Source organism: Filicampus tigris, chromosome 1 (assembly GCF_054856515.1).
Source record: "Filicampus tigris isolate MCC_2025a chromosome 1, RoL_Ftig_1.0, whole genome shotgun sequence".
Lineage (NCBI taxonomy): Eukaryota > Metazoa > Chordata > Actinopteri > Syngnathiformes > Syngnathidae > Filicampus > Filicampus tigris.
The window spans coordinates 6711554-6732500 of NC_141217.1; the positions used below are offsets into that span (position 1 = coordinate 6711554).

Sequence of the window (20947 nt, forward strand, 5' to 3'; positions counted from 1 at the left end):
TTGCTTCCCAATCCACCTGCATGCAAAATGAATCGCGGGTGTTCCACAGATTTGAAAAGTCAAGGCTGCTTTTCATCCACATAAAATATTTGTGATGGCAGTAATGATACTACGTCTAATGTGGTGGAGCAAAAAATAAACTGTAGCTTGACAGAAGCCAGGACAACTCCCCAGGGAATAATTAAACACTTCTTGCAAATGCTTTCAACAAATGTTGAAACAAAATGGCTTCTGACTTTTACAATCCTACAAAAATGGTAGTAGAGCAGGAAAGTAATCACGGCCTTGCTCTCGTTTCAAGGAAACAGGTGTAACTAATTACATCTCTGCATCTTAGGGAAGCCAATTCTACAGGGTCTGGCAGTAGAGCAATAGAAAGACTTCCTTTCTAAGATAATGCACCTGACATTCATACCACAATGCAGTTTCATTAATCTCTGTTGAACAGTCACTATCGGTGGTCTGGAAAGAAAATGAATACAGGGCTACCTTGCAATTTGCATGCGACAATAGTTGAATCATTTGGAATTTGACAAGAAAATGAGCCTCCAAAGGCACACAGAACCTTGGACTGAACCATCACCATCATCATAAAGATGGTCAACCATAACATTGTCCCTGTTAACTATCGGGAAGATGGATGGATGGCCAGACAGTCACAGACAGACAGACGGGCATTGTTATGAATATATTTGCATCATACTTGCATCTTGACACTGAAGTGCAATGACAGGAGTGCCTGCACAAAGCAATGAATGCTTGCAGTGCTAAAATAGAAATGAGTCAAAACAAGACTTTTGTCAAGGTATCCGAGATAAAAATGGAGTGTAACTATTCATCATTAAAGACATCAGCAAAAATGAGTTGTGACTGAGACAGTAGCAGCTCCCAGATCAGCCAGTGCCCGCAACCAAGTGCAACACAACCTCGCCCTGGCTTGGGGACTACACAAGCACTTGGGTTAACGGAATACAAGCATGACCATGAAACACATTCACAGCCCGATGCAAGATATCGTCATCAACATGGACAGAGTCAATGGCTCACCCAAACGTTGGCTATAAATACCACAGCGTAATTAGCATTCTGCACAGCAGCAAACAGAGGGCCAGAAATCAATAATGTATGCAAGCAAGAGAAAGTTGTCAGATCAAACAATGGCTGCCAACAAAGTCGGAGGGAAAGGATTGTTTATGCTCGCCATCCCAGAAAAGGATGCGATTGATTAATCAGCACTTGACAGCCATGTTGACAAGGAAAGAGAAATTTGTTGAACAGGAAAGGGAAATGGGTTTAGTTGGTTGAAACACTTATTTTTATAGCTGTATCTTTGAAAGCAGAGGGATGGGAAACAAAGAGTGCATTTGTGACTACTGCTGCACAACTAGTCAAGATGAATTTTAGGGTGCCAAAAGCAATGGCACGGCTTCACACATTGATTCCCATTTCATCTCTGCATGCAAAGACTTGGAGTGCCATTAAAATGATAGATGCATACATAGCCAAATTGATTTACAGTGTGCACTCAGAGCAGCTTCAGCAATAATGACTTAGGCTTCATACCCTTATTTACTCAGTCTTTCATATAAATGTAGGAGCTATACACAGAGACATATGCACTTCAGTCATTAGTCGGCTCATAAAACATCTGACACATGCTCTCAAGTTATACTGTGAAAATGTAAGCAAACACTCTACTCACTGTTACACACCCCTACAATACCACTCTACAATAAAGATTGAAAGTAGTGCCATATATTCAGGACTATAAGACGCACCTTTAAATAAGATGCATTCACTCTATTGTTAAAAAAATAATGAAAAAAATGATATATAAATTGCACCGGGTTGTATGCCCTACATGTTGAAAAATGTGATATTTACTGCATTTACAGAACGATTGATGCAATTGACCACACTATTTTAGTTGATAGGCTTAAAACACCAGGTGGGGATCAGAGACGCTGCACTAAATTGGTTGGAGCGAACTGGGGTCACCATAGGCAACCACTCCTCAGCCACTTCTACCCTTGCTGGTGGTGTACCACACAGTTCAGTTTTGGGCCCAATTTTATTTTCCATTTATATGCTGCCCCTTGGCCACAATATTGAGCGCCATAAAGCAGGGGCGTCCCGATACAACCTTTTCACTTCTGATACGATAATTATATTGCAGCCTAGAGTACTATCTGATGCCAATATCGATCTAATATAATGGCAGCAGGACTGATATATGCTTTTATTTATTTTATAGCATAACATGTTAGAAGAGAACTGATCAAGTGATGCTACTCAAACTAATAACAATAGGCAGCAAAAGTAGGTATGAAAAAATATGACCCATTTATTCTAATGCTGCAAGTGAGATCCCGACGCTGTAGGATAGAAGAGCAGAAGTGGAGTCTCGAATGGACGGCTTGTACAGTGGGTATGGAAAGCATTCAGACCCCTTTTTCCACTTTCTGTGTCATTGCATCCATTTGCCAAAATCAACAAAGTCCATTTTATTTCTCATTAATGTGCACTCAGCACCCCATCTTGACAGAAAAAAAACAGAAATGTAGACATTTCTGCAAATTTATTCAAAAAGAAAAACTGAAATATCATATGCATATGGTCATAAGTATTCACACCTCTACCATTTTCAGGTCTCTACAGAGATGCTCAATCGGGCTTAGGTCAGAGCTCTGGCTGGGCCAGTCAAGAACTGTCACAAGAGTTGTACTGAAGCCACTCCTTTGTTATTTTGGCTGTGTGCTTCGGGTCATTGTCCGATTGAAAGGTGAACCTTCGGCCCAGTCTGAGGTCCTGAGCACCCTGGAAGAGCACTGTGAGCCGTAAGGTCTTATATAGAGAGGTGAGTGCCTTTTCTCATCAAGTCCAATCAGTTTAATTAAACACAGCTGGAACTTTGGGGATATTGGTAAATGGCTGCAATGAAAAATTTCAAGGGGTCTGAATATGTTCCATACCCACTGTATATCACACTTAAAAACAAATTTTTAAAGAATGGTTTTAATTGATGTCTTCTCCCAACTTTTTTGCTGTATTTACTTTTTTATGTATTGTATTGGACGGCGGCAAGGTGACCAAGTGGTTATGATATCAGGTTCATAGTTCTGAAGTCCAGGGGTCGAAACTGGGTTGTGGGCTTCCTGTGGAGTTTACATGTTCTCCCAGTGATTGCGTGGGGTTTCTCTGGGTACTACAGCTCCCTCCCACATTTCAAAAACATACTTCTTACTCTATATTGCCCTTACGTGTGAATCTGAGTGTGAATGGTCGTCTTGTCTATTTGTGCTGTGCAATTGGCTGGCAACTAGCTTTGGGTACTTTTGTCCAGGGTCTACCCTGCCTCTCTCGTCTCAAGTCAGCTGAGATAGGCTTCACCTCACCCAAGGCTAGAGACTAGAATTGAAAATGTTCTTTTTGAGAATCTTTCTATTAACATATCACATAATGACATCAAATAATTAGCATTATTCAATTAGCTCAGCAAATTAGAATGGATAAGCGAACTGATAAGGAATCGGATCAATAAGGACTTTCATTAAATGGAGTCGAAATCACTTAATTCTTATCCATTTCCATCCATTCAGCCTGGATCCTAATGAGGATAAGTGGTATAGAAAATGGATGGAGGTATAGGACTGATGCTACATTCAGTCCTAAAATGAAATGTGGTTTTGCCCCTTGAGTCTCATGTGAGTTTGATCACGGGCTACGAATGTAGCTGCTTCATTTACGCCATGCCACAGATAAAAGAAGGAGCTCCCCCTTCTCCTCTTACTGGAAAAAAAACCCATACACTGGGCATGGGCTAATGAAGTTTGCTTTGGAATCAGATATTGTCAGTGTGAATGTGAAAACTAGAAAATGTCATGTCTTGTCATGTATAGAGCAGCGACTAAGCCTTGCCGCACACTGAGTGACACAACTGAAACCAACTGAACTACCTTGTGTGGAGTTTGGCAACCGGTTTTCATGAGTAGCCAACTGTCGGCCACTGGTTTTACCATGATTCAAATGTCTTGTCGGTGAACAGAATCATTACGTCGCAAATGTAGCAGCCCAAAAAAAAGCACATACTTTTTCACCCCCAAAAATATATTATACATCAATATACATACATACATACATTCATTCATATCCTAGCTGTCCTGTGAAAAACACCCTATATCCATTTTTGTCATTTTCGGATGTCCGTAACACGGAAATCCCATTAATGCAAACATTTCAAAAATGGACATGTGTTTTTATATTTATATAACTAGAAAATATCATGTCTTGTCATTTATATATATATATATATATATACTGTATATATACACACACACACATAAATACTATATATATATATATATATATATATATATATATATATATATATATATACACATATATATACACATATATGCATATATACAATACACAGTATATATATATATATATACACAATATATATATATATATATATATGCATATACACAATACACAGTATATATATATATACACAATATATATATATATATATATGCATATATACAATACACAGTATATATATATATATATATATATATATATATATATATATATATATATATATATATATATATATATGAGAGGGAGGGAGAGAGCGAGGGAGAGAGAGAGAATGGTTATCTGTCCATTTGAGTTTAACACGTATTGTAACATGTATTTCTAAACAAATCCATGATATCAGTTTACAGTCTTTTAAAGGAGGCCCTGAACCTGTCAGTGGCCAGAGGGATGTCAACAGAAGATGTACATGTACCCACAATCACTTGATGTTGGAAAATAAAAATATTAGTAAAACATAATATAGTGCAAAGACCATTTCTGCCAAAAGCAGAAAAACATGATTAACCCACCGCAACTCTTGTGAAGAGAAGCTGTTTGGATAATGAATGGATGGATGATTAACTCATTCAGTGCCAGATGATGTTCTCAAATGGGAAGCGCCGGTGTCAGCCATTTATTATGACTATTTTGACTAATTTTTATACAGAAAGGTCGACAGAAAATTTAGTTCTGTATCTATATAAGCATGGGATCTGCCAAAAGAAAGCTTTGATCCTCTTCTTTCATCAGAAAAAAGTATGTTTCTACGCTTTAACATTTTTTAGTAAACAGCAGTAAGTTTCTTGAAAATACTCGTTTCAAGAAAGATTCTGAGAAAAAGAGCTTTATGTGAAAGGACACATTACAAGCAGAACTTTCACTTCGCTGCTGTTTTTTTGCATTTGTGATACCTCAAATATTCAAACAATGCTTTATTGTACTCCTGAGTATTGGTGAATCGGTTTTGTCAACAGCAGCCTGTCTTCTGGTGTAGTCCCCCGACACTTTAATCATGCTGTCGTGCAATCCCTGCTTAAAAAGAAACCTGGCCTTGATCAAGATGTGCTGTCAAATTTTAGACCCAATCCCAAGATGCCTTTTATCCCTAAAATTTTGGAAAAAGTGGTGCATTCACAGTTAAAATATTTATTGGATGAACATAATGTCATGGAGGTTTTCCAGTCAGATTTCAAGAAGATGCATAGCACAGAGTCAGCCCTGTTACGTGTTTTTAATGACGCCCCCCTGGCAAATGACACTGGAGACAATGGATGTCTTGTTTTATTGGATTTGACTGCAGAATTCGATACGGTAGATCATAGTATTCTTTTGACTCGTTTTCACACCAAGTGGGAATTAGTGGAAGCGTTCGAGAAGTGTTAAGATCCTGTGTGGCTGGCAAGACATTTTCTGTTAGCCTAGGTTCAGCTGAGTCCCGCTCTGCCCCTCTACCATATGGTGCTCCACAGAGTTCTATTTTGGGGCCCTTGCAGTTCTCTTTGTATTTGCTGCCCCTGGGTTCCATCCGTTGAAAACATGGCATTTCCTTCCACTGCTATGCGGGTGCAATACAATACAATATTTGACTGTCAAATCTATTTCCCGCTGAGCGAATGAGACGCTTTCTCCTTAAAACCACTTTTGTTCTGTCCAGAGGACATCAAAGCCTGGATGTAGGGGTGGGCGATATAGGCTAAAAAAAAAAAAAAAATCTCTAGATTTTTTCAGAAAACTCGATAACGATAATTTGACGATATTATACAAAAAATATTTGAAATCTGCACTTGCTTCACAGACCAATTGTGGATAGACAGCGTTTGTGAACAACATCTCTTTTAAATGGCTATATACAGTTTTTGCAAAACATAATGATATTCTAGGACAATATTTAACAATAAAGAACAAAAAAAATATGTATAGACTTACATTGATTTTTGGGAATATTGTCATTTAAATGTCTCTGCTGTTATTCCATGATGTGACATTTTGAGCTGTATTAAGTACTGGTGTACCACTGCCAACTACGAGAGCAATCAGAGTTAGAATAAGGTGTTAACTACAGCAATCAGAATGAGAAAAAATGTAGTATTTGATATGTGACGTGTGACGAAGTGTCACCCAGCAAGAGAAACAAAAGACGTCGTCATGACAACACCCGTTCTCATACATTGGCCACCGTATTCAGAATAAAGTTGAATAACAAAACTTCTGCCGTCAATGCACCCTGATTTTCAGCATGTCCTCATACTTTGCGGCCGTCGACTGACTTGAGTCGTTATGCTTTTAGAGGCAGTATTAATACTCGATAACATCGTGAAAGCAAGATTGATGATGATATGGATGATGATATATATCGCCCACCTCTACCTGGATATTACTAAATTTCTTAAATATCAACAAAAAGAAAACAAAAGTTATGGTGTTTCGCTCCCAGTGGCTCGTGTCCATCCCACCCTGTGTGACCTGGGCCCCCTGGCTTAATATCTAAAGCCAACAGTCTCAAACATGGGTTTTAAAATGGACGTGATCTTAAATTGGACCAGCAAGTCAGCGCTGTTGTAAGGTCCAGCTTCTTTCATCTTAGACAGCTGGCTAAGGTAAAGCCCCTCCTTTCTCATCAACACTTAGAAACAGTCATCCGTGCCTTTTTTACATCTCGGCTAGATTACCGTAATGTAGATTATTTTGGAGTCGGCCAGTCCTCCCTCAAGCGTCTCCAGATGGTCCAACTGGAGCTCGCAAGATGGAGCACATAAGACCAATTCTGGCCTCCCTTCACTGGCTCCCAGTGCGTTTTTGGGTTCAATTTAAGATTCTTGTATTTGTTTTTAAATCATTAATTGGCCTCGTCCCGGCATACCTCTCCGAGCTCCTCCACTTCTACGCACCTTCCCGCAGCCTTAGGTCTGCGGACCAGGTGCTGCTCGAGGTGCCGAAGACTAAGCGGTGCTTCAGAAGGGGATCGGGCCTTTTCTGTTGCTGGTCCTTCCCTTTAGAATGACCTTCCATTGGTTGTTAGGCAAACCCCATCTTTTTGCATTTTTAAAACTCGTTTGAAGACACATTTCTATTCTCTGGCCTTTGATCCTATCTAAGACTGACAAATTTTCGGCTGTTTTCCGGTGTCTATTGTATATAAGTGTTTTGTGTTAATTTATTGATTTCACTTGTTGTATAATGGCTATTTTGTTGTTGTATGTAAAGTGCTTTGTTACAGCTGTAGCTGTTTTGAAATGTGCCATATAAGTAAAATTGTATTGTATCATAAAGAACACAAAAAATGGCGCATTTGATCATAAAATAACAGTTTATTGCAAGATAAACACTGCACTGTGCATGTTCACATTGATGCCTCTAAAGGGGGTGGTCACTTCTCTCCTGTCTGACTGTACATTGACACTCAATCATTTTTCTGGGAAATTCTATTCAATTTTCCACACGTAAGGCGGTCACCACGATCTCGTGCACGTTACATCATCCTTTTCCTTTAAAACCACATTGACGATGGGACTATGTCACCTTTCTTTGATTGAAAGAACTCTGTTGCAGAAGCAGAGTGGTTCCGTGTTGCCGTGGAGCATACACAAACACTCAAGTGCTGCATATAAAAAGTGGGTTGTCCCATGGGTGGACCTGGCCGTTGTGAAAATCTGGCCACTCCTGCCATCTAGTGGTGATTTTTCAAACTGAATGCATTCCGAAAGCCTTGATCCTTGCTGAGGACCTGCGCAAAGCCCTTTATTCTAGTTTAAAATAAATGTGAAAAAAAAACTGAAAACGTATGCATACGTTACGGCATCCATGGATCTGAGCAAAGCCCTTTATTATAGTTTAAAATAAAATTTAAAAAAATAAACACTGAAAACGTATGAATACGTTATGGCATCCATGAACAACGATTCTGCAAACGTATTTTTACGTTTTGGCATCAAATGAGTTAAAGATTAAAGAAAGAAAGAAGAAGAAAGACCTCAACATCTCTTACCTTAGGGCCCCGCGGTGATTCCGGAGATGAAACTGCTTGGATGTCATTCTGACCTGCAAAATATATGCACAAAAAGTTGTTGAATCATAAAGTAAACAGTGACCATGTAAAATGAAATCATCTGTCACTTGAACTCACATCTTGACCTCCGCAAGGAGGTCATGCCTTGGAGAAAGAAATGTATAAAAATGAATTGTGCAATCTTGCGTCACTGACACTAAGTTAAAATAACATAGTGGACAAAACAATAGTAACCATGTTCCCTCAGCACTCACAAAAAGATTTGTTGTTCGAGGTCATGAGATCTTGGTTGTGGGTGTGCACAAAAAAAACACTGGTTGAATACAGAAAGAGTGAGGGATGGTAGAGACTTGAAATAACTCAAAGAAACCTGAATGAGCATATGCCAAAACACTACATTCCGAGTATTGTGCTAATGTGAGTTGTGGTTTGCATAGAAGATGCACTTATTACCAAAGACCATACCAACGATATTTAAACCTAGTAGCAAATGTATCCACATGGAGAAAGAGTTCCATTTTGATGATTGTTCCTGAGGTATTTGGTTGGTCGCCATGGTAATTCAGAAACGAAAGGTTTCCCAGCATCTCTTTGTCCTTCCTCCTACTCTTTGTCGCGCTCCGTGCTGGAGCTCGACTGATCTTTTGGAAATTGCTTGGTCTGCCTGGGGTGTCTCACTGTAGCTCCCATCTGTTCAGACAACATGCACACAAAGCTATGCTGGCTCTCTGTCACAAACTTGCTCTTGCATTACCTCTCATCTGCAGACATCTTGGTTTACTTGCTCTTGCATTACTTCTCATGGGCAGACATTTTGGTTTATGATGTTCACGTTTCACTGTTTTACTTGCCAGTGGGGAATATGTTTTACCTCATCAAGATGGACTGTTAATTTCTTCTTGACTAATGAGCTACAGCAAGGCTAATGCAAGCTCAGATATGTGTGCAAGAAGCTATGTTGAAGCATAGATGTCTTTAATTCTCACTATAGTAGGGCCTTGAGATATGAGTGTCATTTGCTTCATAACCATGCTTGTGTAATATCAAAATATGTGTATCTCAAATTATCTTTCTCCAGTGAAATGAATAAAAGTTCCATGAATCTGTTCCAGCCTTCCAAAAAAAAAGTAATAATGTTGTACTGTGTATTTTAATGAGAAAAATAGCAATCTAGAATATTATATTTATTAAGAAATAGTAATTACATATTTAAACAGAAACATTAAGAAGTACACAGTTTTAGTGATTGGTTGGGGGAAATCAAAACTGTAGTATGATTGAAACTGAAAGTGTTGTATTAAATAAATGAGGTATCACGTGTTTTCAAAATAAGAATCAGAATCATCTTTATTGGACAAGTATGTAAAACACACAAGGAATTTCTCTCTGGTAGTATGAGCCAGTCTTGTATTGCAGTAACAAGCAACTACAACAAAAAGAACATTTCGGACATGACATAAGTATTGAGTCTTTACATAATGTACAATTAGTTCTGTAGTAATGAATGATGACAGCTGTGCAAGTGATGTGGAGAGTCATCAAGTGCAATAATTACAATGCAATGACAGTAGTGCAGATGAGAATTTTCACAGTTTGAAAGGAGGGGTCGGCAAACTGCGGCTCCGGAGCCACATGCGGCTCTTTCAGTTTTATGTTGCAGCTCTGCGTGGCTTGGGAAAATAAATGATAAGTGTCCGATTGAAGTGTATGTTATTTGTCTCAAAAACGTGTATCATGTCTTCTTACTAAGTCATAGTTTTTGGCCACTTTCATATGTGCTCCTAGATTGGATAAATATCTGATTTTTTGCAATGTGACCGCAGTCTGACCCGCCAGGTCGCACACATCCGACATGACGTCATCCGAGCCCACAATGCGCTCCGCGCAGGCGGAAGGATCAGTGCTGACAGCGACTCTGCAGTTGTTTTGAGTAACAGTATTGACATTATATTTGACTTTAATTTAATCCAACTTGAAACATGAAGCAATAAAGTGGACATTTATGGTGATAGTAGTAATTCAGCCACGGCTCGATCGGCTCATTATTTACTCGCAGTTTTACGGACGTCTCCATGAAATGAGATCAAAAAGCCTTGCCTCATCATTTCCCCCAAATGCTGTATTTCTACCTCTGACCGAATTGCTCCACAGTGGAAATGCCCCGACACGCTGGACCACATTTACTTCTGTAAACACTACATCATGTGTGACGTCACCTCTTCTACGCATGAGAGTCACTTTAGGGATGCATATGTTCACTCACACATGAAAGAGACTGACGTGACATTTATGTAATATGAACGGTTACACACGAAAATCTGATTTTTAAAAAAAAAAGATGGCAGCGTACAGTCCTGCATAAAGATGAAAGTGACTTCTTACATCCCTGATTTGAGGACACTGTGCGCAGAGGTTCAGGAGCAGAAGTTCCTTTAACCAGGTAAAATAAATATTCAGGCGGTTATTTTGCAAATATTTATTTTCATTGTTCAGTGAAATAGTGCTCTTGTTTCCACTCTATTTTTAAATTCAGGCATTTTTGTTTGGGAGATGGATCATTTAAGTTCAGCTTTTTAATTCATTTGAAAGAGACCTTCAACTCAACTCAAATTTAATTTTCTGAATCATGGATGGACTACAATGGATTTCATAAGCAACACACTATTTTACAAGTGTAAAGATTATAACTAACATCTACGTTTCAGATGTCAAAAACTGTTTGCGGCTCCCAGTGTTTTCTTTTCCATGGAAACCAGGTCGAAAAGGCTCTTTAAGTGTTAAAGGTTGCCTACCCCTGGTTTAAAGTGACCAGTAGTGCAGTAAATGTGATATGACGATGAATTTGCAATGATGCGGAAAGTCCTTGAGCACTTTAAAGTGTCCAGTGGTGTGGAATATTGATCAAACAGTTATACAAATATGAATAAATATTGCAATATTGCACTACTGTCAGGTATGTACAAAATTGGCAATATTTGCAAAATGCAGCTATGAGATTTTGAGTCAACTGTTTAGGAAGGTGATGGCAAGACGGAAGACGTTAATGGGCTGTCTGCTAGTTTTAGTGTGCATAGATAGCGCCAATCTGAGAGAAGGAGCCGGAAGAGGTGATGACCCGGATGTGGAGGGTCTGAGAGAATTTTACTTGCCCTTGTCTTGGATCTTGCAGTGAGTGAGTAGGAGGGTACGGATGCTTTTTAAAAAAAAAAATTGTGCAGTCCTGTGTGTTGAAGTCGGATTGTGTCCTCTTTTGTGACAGCACTGTGATGGATGAACACGGGACTAATGTTGATAGTGCATATTGATGATGCTGTCCCCTCTGTGTCCTGTCTGTGAGGAAGCTGTAGAACCTCTGGTTAATAGCAGAAGACACGCTGAGCTGGAGAAGCTTCAGAGAGAGGAGTTCCTGGATGATGGTGTTGAACGTAAATCTGACATTCACCAACCAGATCCTCAGGTAGTTCCCAGCGCCGTTGAGGTATTCCAGGATGAAGGGCACCCCCGTGCTGACATTTACCGACCTGTTTGCTCGGTAGGAAAAATGCAGGGGGAGGGTCTTTAGGTGGTCCAGCTCAAGGTGTTCAAAGGATTTCATGAGCACAGATGTCAGAGTGACATGCCTGTAGTCATTCAGTCCCCACATTGCAGGTTTCTTGGAGACTGGGACAATGGTGGAGTGTGAAGACTGGAGCAAACTGGTCAGCACAGACTTTCAGGCAGGAGGGAGACACTCCATGTTACAGTGCTCGGGTATGTGTCCAAGTTGTCAGCTGAAGTTTCAGACACTCCATTCAGAGTAGTCCAAACAATCCTGTAGTGCCAGCTTTGCTTCATTGGTCACTCCTTCACTATTTTCACTGCAAGTTTCTCACATTTAAGTGTGTGTTTGTATGTTGGCGATGCAGTGAGTGGATTTAACAGTGACCAGACAAACCCAAAGCTGCATGGCATGGAATGCTATGAGTCTTTTAGTGTTGTATTGCAGTGATCCAAAATGTTGCCTTCCCTGGAGATACAATCAATGTGGTACTTAAATCTAGAAAGTTCATGGTTAAGTTGTTCTGTTAAAGTCGCCACGGGTGATTTGGAGTGAATCTGGGTCCTTTAGTTTTAGCTTTACTGATCTTCCAATACAACACAAAGGCCACAAAGTTAACCACCACTGCATCAAGTTTATTTGATTAGGTTAGTGGAAATTACATTAGATAACAAAATAGATAAATTAGATGTACTGAACTACCACCGTAGTTACTTACTTACTTAATTACTTCATTAACTTTCCCAAAAATCAAATCTCAATGAAGCCAAAAGTGGTCTTAATGTTAGCAAAATCCTCATTTCCAGCAATGCGGAGGTAAGGGGAATTTGCCCTTGTAATCAGTCTCAACTTTGAACTCCTAATATGTGTTAGTTGTTTGCACTTATATTGTCAGGAGACTTTAAGAATCTAGAAAAAAGGATTATGCACACTACATTAGGCTTCTTTTTTTGGGGGTGAATCTTGACTAAATAGTGATGTAATGTTAATATAATGACTGTTTATAACTTTTTTCTCTAACCAAATAACATTTATGTTTACATTTACCAACCTTTTCTACATATGCAGCAGATTATCAAAACACAACAATTTAATGCTTTCTGCAAATACATAAAATTGATACGGCACACACTTGAGGTTAGCATGCTGGTGTGGCCCGAGGCAACAGCTCCAGTTCCCACCGGGCACCAAAGGAAAATTAATTGCCCACCCCAGAGTTCTTTTGATAAAATACAAGATGTCATCAATGACAGACTCACGAAACAGGCCATGGGTTTAATTCAATAACGGGTATTCAAATTCCAAGTTGTAATAGGGTGAGACTTTTGAATAGTTGCTGTGTATACAGTAAGCCACAGTTGACCTCTCCAACATGCGCGAGGGAGAAAGGCAACATCAAGTTCAGCCGAAGTGCTTGCACTTTGACTGCAATTCCCTTGGGCCCCGGTCATGGATTGTGCTCATCCTCAACGCTGCATAGTGGATGCTGTTTTACAGGACATGCCAACTTAAGTGTTGTTGCACAACTTCATTTGTCGTTAAGCAATGAAATTCAATTATATTGGTTAAGCAATGTAATCAAAATAAATGAAAACATTTCAAACACATCTGCTAGAAGTGAGGCGACATTTACTTTGAGTGGGCGATGAAGACGATCGTCCCTGTCGTGATGCATCGTCCAACTTTGTTCTCAGAGATGTCTTTGGACTGGATGTTGTTCTGTCCGAACTGGGGGACAGCCGAAATTTGACCATATCCTAAGAAGTAAGCATTTCAAACAGTTAAACAATGTACAAAAAAAGAGTAAAATAAAGTGCTCTCTGCAAACAACAGTAGGAACATTTTTAAAAATAAAAAAATTTGTAAGATTATTCACAAATAATACAGGTAGATTAGAGCAGACAAATATATGCCTGTTCATCTTTGACAGATAAAACTTAAATGATGAATGAATGAATGCTTTGCAGAGATGGCACTTAGTTGGGTTCATAAAAAAAATAACACCCTTGTCTCTTTAACCTCTATGGATACACGTGCCACTTGTGCAGGTGGTTGGGCCCAAGCACCATCACGGTATTAAACAAAGTGTTGGACTTCTGTTCTGTCCAACGCTCTGATTGGTCAGTCTTGTGTGGCTTAAAAAAACAGCTCAGAAGCGGTACTTTTATATTCTAGGCCTTCCAACGCCTCTTGTACCTTCACTTTCTGGGATTTTTATTCAGCATTCTTTTATGATAGTGTGTTACCTGAACTGTGCCTGAAGTTGAGAGTGGTGCGGCGCTCTGAGTTATGGCTGAGTTGTAGACCATGACTCTGAGAGGGTTTGGCTTTGAACCCCCTTGCAGAACCAGGTGTGTCTCTTCCCCCTTCCAGTTTGTCTGCTCCTGGAATGGGCACAACATTGCCCAACGGAGGCATTGCAGGAAGGCTGCCCGGGATGTTGACGTGGCAGACAGCTGTGTGATGGGACAAGACAAAGGAACATGGATATTACTGGCACTGAAATGAATAAGTTCACTCTCAATTTCATTAAGTACACCTTCAGGATATAAATGGCACATGGTTATCAAAATTCTGTGTGAAAGATAATAATGCTGTCACGGATGACATGCTGGCTGAACAATAAGTTAAATTGTTATACTGAGAACTCTATATTTTAACCATCCATATAGCTTAAAGTCCCTGTAAAGTGTAAATGAAATAAATTTGACACACCACACCGAATTGTATTGTTCACTAGCCTGCCAAATTTGAATGGAAAAATACCCGAAAAAAAACAGTATGTAATAAGGCATATCACAAATTAGCGGCAGTCTGTAATGCGACAGGAAGCATTGCACTCTGTACAAAAAATGGATTACTGAATTAGTTGTTGACTGAAATGTACCGGTAATATTGTTTAATACATTTATTGATCAGCAGCTGATGCGGACTCTGGAGCTGGACCAGGCAGAGAACCTTCACGAGACTCCAAAAAAAGCTCCAAAACTGCCTCGCTTCCACGTTTCACCTGTAGAAATGCTTGACCCAACAGGGCAAACTACAGAAGGTGACCCCATCAGAATGTGACAAGCCAGGAGGGAACATAAAGTCATCCCTGGTAAATTGCGAGTTGACATGTTGCGCGCCTTTGAGCCTCTGGGACTCAGCAGGCCCATCTTTGAAAACAGCTTGAAAACACAGGGTAAAAATGGCCGCTGGGAATGTAGTGTAAATGTAGCCTGAGGGTCGCAGGTGAGCTGGAGGCTGGAGCCTATTCAACTTGACTTAGGGCAAATGGCGGAGTATAGCCAGCATTGGTTACCTGTCAATGTCAGGGCATACAAGTATAAGACAAACAAGCATTCACACTAACATTAATCTATGGACAATTTCGAGTCTTCAAATAACCGAACAAGTACCCAGAATCAACCCACATTAGCACGGGGGAAAAACACACACTCCACCCTGGAAGGCTGGAGCTGATATTTGAAACCTCGAACCCCAGAGCTTTGAGGCAGACATTAACCATTTTTCCACTGTACCAGTTCCAACCCGAGCCGGGCTTGCTCGGCCCTTGAGTGGCCAATTTTCCATTATGCTCTTTCGAGGCCATATGGTTACAATGGAATCGCTTTTCAGAACCCCCTCCGAGGTGGTTCTAAAAGGCAGGCTGAGCAACGCGGCGAAGTCACAGCTATCTGACTGGATGACAAACGCATTTCTGAAAGTAATGCAGCAAGGAACTCCGCTGCACACGTCATAAAAACACAGTACGTACAATACAGTAAGTACTAATGAATAAAATAGTGAAGCATGTGGTAAAAAAAACTCCAACTTCTTGCCACTCGAGGTTTGTCGGCACCCTCAGTCGTCCTAAAGCGCAGTCCGGAGCCTCGGCTGTGCACCGGTCCGACGGCTGCGGCCCCTGCCTCGGGGGCAGCAGCATGGGGGGGGGGGCACCGAAGCGCTTCGGATGCCGGGGGGTGACAGTGAACGGACCCGGCGAGCGGCACATAGGCAAACATTTTTACCAAAAGCTTCCCTATTGCATCCTTTGGCACATATGAAGTTGTTAATATCAATAAACACAATATGTGTAATTTATATGCTGTATCTTTATGTCTCGGCGGTGTCCAGCTGGCAGCTCTGTCTGCCTTGCTTGAACCTGGAAATGGATTTCCATTTCTGTGAACGCTTCTGTGCTTTGATGGGGTGTTACTTGCGACTTTGCCGCATCATTTGCGGCAATTCAAAATAGAAATTTAGCTATTTTAACCGCTATCTTCCCGTAGCAATTTGGTAAAATAAAACAAATTCTTACTTCACAATATGTACTCAAACTAGTAGTCAGTGTCGAAAAATTCAGGGTGTCCGCGCCGCTGCTTACAAACTATCACCATTGAAAGTATTCATCATATTCGTGTAACTAATCATTATTACTTTTGTGAGTAACGATAAGAATTAAATGTGTCAGGCGTGTCCTCACTTGTCAAGAACAATTTAGTTTAACAGCAAAATCCTGAGAATTTCATTCCAGCAAGGGCAAATGAGTGATGTTTATTTCAAATTGATATTTACCCTGAACTAACACACACACACACACACATTTAACTATTTAATGCAATCATCAACATGTAGTTAATAAAATGTGACACATTCTAGTGCTGCATTAACACATCTCGACTGACACAGCCTTGTGTTTGCATGTCTGGCTGTAATTAACAGTATGAACCTATAGCCCACATTCAGAAGTGAAAGGCAAAAGGGGAATTTGGAAATTGCTGCAATCAGGGTTGTGAGGTACAACACTGCGCATGCAGTTGTCGACATGCATGCATACATTTTGATGATTTAACAGTTCACCTCTAGCCCCTAACCTCAAGTGCAAACAATCGAATGCCTTGCTGGCGCAATTCTATTCATTTCCACATTCTCCGGACATGTAGCAAAGAAGCTGTGTGGAGTTTCCAATAAAACTTCATTGTACAGTATTGGCTTTATAAGCACAGCAGACAATTCTTTAAACGACAGTCATTCGCTTTCATCCTCTGTATAGGGAACCGAGAATCTAGGTCACACATAGACTTAAGGAAAGCTTTGCTGTGGATGAATATGATTTACAGTCTGTCCCATTATACTTGTATATAAAAAAAATCCTGGGGAAAGTACAAAAAAAAAAAAAGAATGAAAAAGTATGTGTGGGGGGGAGTCTTAAGCTTTAAATCCTCCACAGGGGACTCAGGGCTTTTGCTGAATCGATTAATAAGGTGGTCAGCTTCATACAAGTTTAATCAATCACAGGTAGAATACACAAGGCGCAAAATACACAAGGATCCCACATTGTTCAAAACAAAGGGAAACCCAAAATGGTTAACTCAAAACCTTCAATTCCCTTGAGAACATTTCTTTACATGAAAACCATAATCATAAGCTGCAGGCTATCAGTCATATATAAAAAAAAAATGTATACCTAAATGGCATGCAGTCACTGGTGCCTTCGGTGATCCAGACATATGTAGATGGCAGCATGTGTGCTTTATGTGCTGCTCTACTACATATCCGCAAATAGATAACATCAACTCTCCACATAAGAATGTTTGGACAAGCTGATGAGAAGAACTTTATAGAAGTGAAGTCTTTTAAATCCAGGTTAAAACTATGCTTTCTTTCCCCATACCTTTGGATAAGGTATTTCAAACATTTAAAATAAATCTTTTATTTATTTACTTTTCCTTTGGATGCATTTCAATCTTGTGTGTGTAAATGTGTTTTAATTGAAGTCAATGTATGTTCTTGTAAGCTACTTTGTTTTATTTGCTTTGCCTTTGAATGTGTTTAGCTGTTTATTTCTAAATGCGTTTAGGTGTTGTGCTTTTGGTTGTACAAAGTACACTGAGTTGCCTTTTCTGTGGAATGTTCTTATTTGAATAAATCTGCCTTGACTATAATTATTACACTTAGTTATTTTGATGTTTGGCTTCAGACAACCTACTATCTTTTTTTAACAATGAACCTTCGAGCACAAATGTCAATACATGAAAATATTGCTTAAAGTACAAGTCTCGTAAAAAATGTTCTGCAATAATATGTTCTATGTAACCCCGCTATATCTAAACATGGTAATCTGATTAATATTGCGTTTGTGGATATGAATGAACTCATTCAATCCCAAAGATATATTCATATGTCCTTTCACAGTCCAACCATTCAATCCCAGGAATTTATTTATAATTTTTTCAATCTTTTTCAAACGTTAGGTAGGGTAAAAGAGGGTCCGAAAACACCTGGTACTGATTAAGCATAAAAATCCACCTGCTCTTATCTTTCTCGGGGGCGGCCATTTTGCCTTGCACTACCCCTTGCTGTCAACTGAAAATGGCACCACAGTGCCAAAAGGCTCATCTTGCAAATGTCACATGACCAACCAGAGAAAACCTGAGTTTTACCCGAGTTACCTGAGTCCTTAGGCACTGTGATGTCATTTTCAGTCGAAAGCAAATTTAGACTATTGCGGGCACACGGAACATATTCTAAGGAAAGTTTTTAACTTGGCTCCCTCTTTAAGCGTTTCTGTTATCTATTATGGGCAATATAAGCCATTACAAGCCTAAAAAAAAATGCTTGATTTATCAATGTTATATCCATCCCAGCTAAGTAATACGAAGGAATCAACCTCTAGCAAGAAGCTTTTTTTATGGTCATTTGTTTCTTAATTAGCAAGATTACGCCAAATGTATTCAACTGATTCTCAAAAAAGGTGCATATTCAGCACATCGTTTTTCTTCCTTTATTTTGTCTTATCTCGAGCAATGCATGGTTCCATCCACTCACCCCTAGGCAAAGAAGAGGAGTGGTGCATCCCAGACTGGTCACCAAGCCCATCACAGGGCAGATACTACTTAAACAGGCATTCACACTCACATTTACATCAATCAAAAATTAAGTGTCTTAAATGAACCTAACATTTCTGTTTTTGGAATAGGGGCACTGGGACATGCGAACTCCACGCAGGAAAGCCAGAAACAGGATTTGAACCCCAAATCTCAGAACTATGAGGCATAGAATGACTCCCGATTTCGCTGAATGCATGAATACTTATAACAAAATTTCTGACATATACAGCAGCTGGGTATTAACCCATTAAGCTCTAAGGCGCCTGGCTGAACATCTCTCTAAAGCCTAAGGTCAACTTTGAAATCACCCTCTAAAACCTGATGTTTTCCCGGAAATTCAACAGCAGATAGAATAGAAAGAGAATTCCAAAGAGTTTGAGAGCTTAGACATGTGACTTTCACACAGACCTGAGTTCATTATTGACTGTTTTAACCCATTAAGTCTGGGAGTGCATAACCGTCTTTCTACCCTTAAAGCCTAGCGCTGTTGCGTCTTTCTACCCTTAAAGCCTGGAGAGCATATACGTTATTTTCTTTTTTTTAATCAAATTTTTGTTCTCTTAATGCATCAGAATATACACGTGACGGTGTCGTGAGCCCGCAGAGGATGTTCTGGAATTCTTTGGAGTCACATTGGCGGACGCCATCGATCGCGGGAGCGTTGAGCTTTGTGTTGAATTTCTGGGAAAACTTGAAGTTTTCAAGGGTAATTCCAAAGACGACCTTAGGTTTTGGGGAGCTGTTGAACCAGGCGCTTTAGGCTTTAATGGGTTAATAAAACATTTTAAAATTAAGTCAGCGGAAGAGATGCACTATTTTTAATTTAAAAAAAAAATCGGGGAGTAATTACCATCCTCTATCCTATTACAAAGCCATTGATATCGTCGTTGTCTACAAACATGGTTCCACTTTTACTTCACAATTTATATCATGGATTAGACTGCTTTATACTTGCCCAGTAGCCTCTGCCTCTACAAATGGTCCCCGGCCTGTCCTATTCCCACTTTTCAGAGGAACTAGACAACGCTGTCCTCTGTCTCCCTTCCTGTTTGCCATTGCTATTGAACCCTTGGCCATCTGGTTGCGACAGGAGGGTAGGTTTGAGGGCATTATCCGAGCTAGTAGGGTTCATAAATTGTCATTATATGCTGATGACCTCATTTTATATGTGTCCAACCCGGCTGCCTCTCTTCCAGTGGTCCTCGGAATATTACATACGTTTGGGTTATACTCGGGCTATAAACTTAATTTTCACAAAAGTGAACTTTTTCCTATTAACACCTCTGCCAAACCTATACCCCAGTCTTTTTTTCCCTTCAATTATGCTTCAGATGGATTCAAGTATTTGGGGGTGCATATTGCCAACTCAATGAACCGCCTTTTTGCTAAAAATTCCCCCCCCCCCCGTAGAGAAATGCAAATCTAACTTTGATAGATGGGCTGGTCTCCCAATATCCCTAGCAGGCCGGGTAAACTTGGTTAAGATGGTCATTCTGCCCAAATTTTGATATCATTTCACGCATATACCAGTACTCATTATGAAGGGCTTCTTCAGATCACTCGATAAATTGATAAACTCATTTGTCTGGGGGAATAGAACTCCACATATTAGCAGGGAGGTGTTGCAGCTTCCCAAAGATGGGGGGTCTTGCAATGCCCGATATGTTGCACTACTATTGGACCTGCAATACTCACAAACGTTAATATTGGATTGGTAGCAAAGACGATAGCACACGCCGCTTGTGGGTAGATATGGAAACTGGGTCTTCTAAAATCTCTCTTCACTCTTTGGTCTGTTCCCCACTCCCTTTGACCATCTCTAACCTTTCTTCTAGTCCGGTTGTAATTGCCACCATTAGAATTTGGATTCAGATCAGAAAAGCCTGGGTCTCTATAAAGCCTCTGACTTAGCACCTATGGTAAACAACCATCTATTTTCACCCTCGTGTACAGATGTGACCTTTCGGGCTTGGTCTGACAAAGGCATAGCGAAACTCAAAGACCTTTATGAACAAGGGACCTTTATGTCTTTTCTCCGAGCTTTGTAGGAAATTCAGTTTACCCAACTCTCACTTCTTCGGGTTCTTTCAGATGCGCCATTTTGTTAAGTCACAGAATCCCATATTCTCGTGCCGTCCTACTGAAACTTGGATTGATTCGTTACTA

The 20947-nt window shown here is 40.0% G+C and overlaps 1 protein-coding gene across 5 annotated transcripts in view; it reads right to left on the reverse strand.

The window, feature by feature from the left end:
• The window catches only part of nphp4 (nephronophthisis 4), a 182771-nt gene that overhangs the window by 67085 nt on the left and 94739 nt on the right, over positions 1-20947 (reverse strand). For all 5 annotated transcript variants that reach the window (XM_086049388.1, XM_086049379.1, XM_086049397.1 and 2 more), the window contains 3 exons: positions 14153-14362; positions 13540-13663; positions 8348-8400 (listed from right to left, as the gene is read on the reverse strand). In XM_086049388.1, the coding sequence (XP_085905514.1) occupies positions 8348-8400; positions 13540-13663; positions 14153-14362 (387 nt within the window). The remainder of the gene's footprint in view (positions 1-8347; positions 8401-13539; positions 13664-14152; positions 14363-20947) is intronic.